General features: G+C 46.5%; 1 protein-coding gene across 1 annotated transcript in view; it reads left to right on the top strand.

The window, feature by feature from the left end:
- Positions 1-2,433, top strand: part of LOC310938082 (tumor necrosis factor ligand superfamily member 10-like) — a 14,541-nt gene extending 12,108 nt beyond the window's left edge. Inside the window, exons 5-7 of the mRNA XM_083902501.1 lie at positions 519-682; positions 1,492-1,599; positions 1,737-2,433. Of these exons, the coding sequence (XP_083758627.1) occupies positions 519-682; positions 1,492-1,599; positions 1,737-1,922 (458 nt within the window). The 3' untranslated portion in view covers positions 1,923-2,433. The remainder of the gene's footprint in view (positions 1-518; positions 683-1,491; positions 1,600-1,736) is intronic.
- Positions 2,434-3,928: the final 1,495 nt, after the last annotated feature.

The following is a 3,928-nucleotide window of genomic DNA, read 5'->3' as shown; positions in this document are numbered from 1 at the left end:
CCTGCTCGTCGTAATCCGACTCCTGCTCATCCTAATCCGACGCCTGCTTGTCCTAATCTGACGCCTAATCCGACGCCTGCTCGTCGTAATCCGACTCCTTCTCGTCCTAATCCGACACCTGCTCGTCCTAATCTGACGCCTAATCAGACGCCTGCTCGTCGTAATCCGACTCCTGCTCGTCCTAATCTGACGCCTGCTCGTCCTAATCTGACGCCTAATCCGACGCCTGCTCGTCCTAATCCGACTCCTGCTCGTCCTAATCTGACGCCTGCTCGTCCTAATCTGAAGCCTAATCCGACGCCTGCTCGTCCTAATCTGACGCCTGCTCGTCCTAATCTGACGCCTAATCCGACGCCTGCTCGCCGTAATCCGACGCCTGCTCGTCACAGTTTCCCTGACAGAGATTACTCGTGTTTGCACGTTTACACGTTCATGATTTCGTCATTTGTCAGTTTTGATTTTGGATTATGTTTAATTCAGGGTCAGGGCTGGATTAATAATCTCTCGCTCATCCACAGGTTTCCCGCTCTACCAGATCCCGACCCCTGGTCTCCATCAGTCCTGTCGTCATGTGGTTCGCTCATGGGCCAATCAGAGCTTTGGAGCTCACCTGCACAACATGACTCTGACCAATGGGAAGCTGCGAGTTCCTCAGGACGGGAGATACTATCTTTACTCACAGGTGAGGGTCGAACCAACTCTTACTGTTGTTATTGACTGTTTGTGTAAACACCTGTTTGTCTCTCTCTCGTCTTCTCGTCCTCTCTCGTCCTCTCTCGTCCTCTCTTGTCTCTCTCGTCCTCTCGTCCTCTCTTGTCTCTCTCGTCCTCTCGTCCTCTCTTGTCTCTCTCGTCCTCTCTCGTCTTCTCGTCCTCTCTCGTCCTCTCTCGTCCTCTCTTGTCTCTCTCGTCCTCTCGTCCTCTCTTGTCTCTCTCGTCCTCTCGTCCTCTCTTGTCTCTCTCGTCCTCTCGTCCTCTCTTGTCTCTCTCGTCCTCTCTCGTCTTCTCGTCCTCTCTTGTCTCTCTCGTCCTCTCGTCTCTCTCGTCCTCTCTCGTTTTCTCATCCTCTCTCGTCCTCTCGTCCTCTCTCGTCTTCTCATCCTCTCTCGTCCTCTCTCGTCCTCTCTCGTCTTCTCGTCCTCTCTCGTCCTCTCTCGTCTTCTCGTCCTCTCTTGTCTCTCTCGTCCTCTCTCGTCTTCTCGTCCTCTCTCGTCCTCTCTTGTCTCTCTCGTCCTCTCGTCCTCTCTCGTCCTCTCTTGTCTCTCTCGTCCTCTCTCGTCTTCTCGTCCTCTCTTGTCTCTCTCGTCCTCTCTCGTCTTCTCATCCTCTCTCGTCCTCTCGTCCTCTCTCGTCTTCTCATCCTCTCTCGTCCTCTCTCGTCTTCTCGTCCTCTCTCGTCCTCTCTCATCCTCTCTCGTCCTCTCTCGTCTTCTCATCCTCTCTCGTCCTCTCTCATCCTCTCTCGTCCTCTCTCGTCCTCTCTCGTCCTCAGGTGTATTTCCGTTACCCGTCTCCAGTGGGCGACAGTGAGCAGCGCAGCGTCAGTCATCAGCTCGTTCAGTGCGTTTATAAGAAAACTTCGTACCCGAGTCCAATTCAGGTAAAAAAGACGAAGACTGAGAATCTGTTTGTCTCCTGGTTTGTCCCCTGTTTGTCTCCTGATTGTCTCCTGATTGTCTCCTGATTGTCCTCTGATTGTCTCCTGATTGTCCCCTGGTTTGTCCCGTGTCTGTCCAGCTGCTGAAGGGCGTGGGGACAAAGTGTTGGTCTCCAGACGCAGAGTTCGCTCTCCACTCGGTTTATCAGGGCGGATTATTCGAGCTCAGAGCCGGAGACGAGATCTTTGTCTCCGTCTCTTCTCCGACGATGGTCAACGCCGATGATTCGTCCAGTTACTTCGGCGCCTTTCGTCTGGACCTGTGAGGGAGGGACAGAAGAAGAAAAGCCCACATCAGATTGGACGATGGATGGACAAATGGGCGGGGCTTAAGACAATGAGCGAGGGGCCTTTGGAATATTCGTGGAATGGAAATAAATTTGGATCTTTGATCCGGATTAACTGAAGGACAGAAGGATCGTGAGGAGGTGACGGGAAAAAAAGACTTGATTCGTCTTCCTTAATCTGACCTAATCTCCTAATCTAAGAGAAAAATCTCACTGTGCAGAGGATTTCAGTGTCAACCCAGAAAAATCAGGCCTGTTTCGTCAAGTCACACAAAAATCTCAACTTTGAATGAGAAGCATGGATTAGGATTAGGATTACAGACCAACGAATGTACACACACACACTGTGTGAGGGCTGTGGAACAGAAACGCTTTTTCTAAAACGTGCCATGAGATTATTTTCATCATCAGATTATTTTCAGATGAACGTGTGATTTTATTTTTTCACTCTTTTCTAAACGTGAACGGACTTTAAACCACTTTTTCTGAGGATTAATGTGAACACGAGAAGTGTGGAGATTATTTTCAGAGGGGGAGGGGGAGGGGGCGTGGCCTCTGACAAGAGGAATGCAGCTGCACCGCTCTCTCTCTCTCTCTCTCTCTCTCTCTCTTTAGAAAGAATGTGAAGTGGTTTTTCTCGTCTGTGAAGATTCACTCACTTTTGATCTGAAACAGATTTATGAATAAAGTTTTCAAACTGTTTCAAACTTTCTCTTTTCACAGATCTCACCACGCTGTGACTCCGCCCACTCGACGGTTAGCTTAGCCTAGCATAAAGACAGCAAAGAAAGAACAACACTTTAAGTGAACAGCCTTTGTGCTGTTGAAACATTGATTTAAAATGAGTTCACACTGAGTTAGCTTAGCACCTTCATATGTTGTTATTAGAAAGTTAGCATAAACATGTGAAATGAGGCAAAGCAGCAGGTGTTCATTCATTCATTCATTCATAATCATTGTGCTAAGCTAATTTTCTCTGAGCTGAAAATATTCAGTGTCTTCAAAATGGCCGCCAGTCAGCTGGAAACACGTGTGTGTTCTTTAGAAAAGGAACATGAACGCACACACACACACACACACACACACACACACACACACACACACACACACACACAGTATAAAAAGGTCAAATTCATTGTTCTTTGTTTAATCTCAAACCTGCAGCCATTTTTCTTTTTTCTTGCACAGAAACAAAAACAAACGATAAAGATGACGATGATGATGATGATGTCACATGTGTACATAGTGTGTGTGTGTGTGTGTGTGTGTGTGTGTGTGTGTGTGTGTGTGTGTGTGGAGAGTGTTTTACAGCTGTGAACATGCAGAGGAAATAATCTGTGAAAAATCTGACGATAAAAGACACTGAACATGCAGAGGTCACTGAAAGGTCAACATTCCTCTACAGTAACACAACAATAACACAACAGTAACACAACAAGTGTGTTATTGTCAGACTGAATCTGAGAAGAAGAGTGAGAAACGACCACAAACTGAGATCATTGTCATTCTGTCTCTACTGCCCCCTACTGTCTGTGGGAGGAATAACAGCCTCACACACACACACATCAGACCGGGTGAAAGTAGGGTGAAAGTAAAGTGATGAAAGAGTGAAAGTAAAGTGATGAAAGAGTGAAAGTAAAGTGATGAAAGAGTGAAAGTAAAGTGATGAAAGAGTGAAAGTTTCTGTGTAAACAAATGTGATGAGATTAGAAACATCTGTTTTTATTCTAATCTTCACAGAATAATCCTCAGAATTATATCTATGATGATGATGAAGATGATGAAGGACAGATTAATAATCTGACTTTACTAAAGTCTCAGGTTCAGTAATGAACCTTCTCTCTCAGGTCATTAGCAGAGATTATGTGTAATTTAACTCCACTAACAGGTCTGTAATCTGTGCACATTCCTGAACAAAGTGCAACACACACACACACACACACACACACACATACATAGTAACACAGTAACACACACACACAGTA

This window comes from Microchirus variegatus (assembly GCF_963457635.1).
Source record: "Microchirus variegatus genome assembly, chromosome: 2".
NCBI lineage: Eukaryota > Metazoa > Chordata > Actinopteri > Pleuronectiformes > Soleidae > Microchirus > Microchirus variegatus.
Note: the sequence above shows the minus strand (reverse complement) of the source record. Positions and strands in the feature narration are given on the sequence as shown.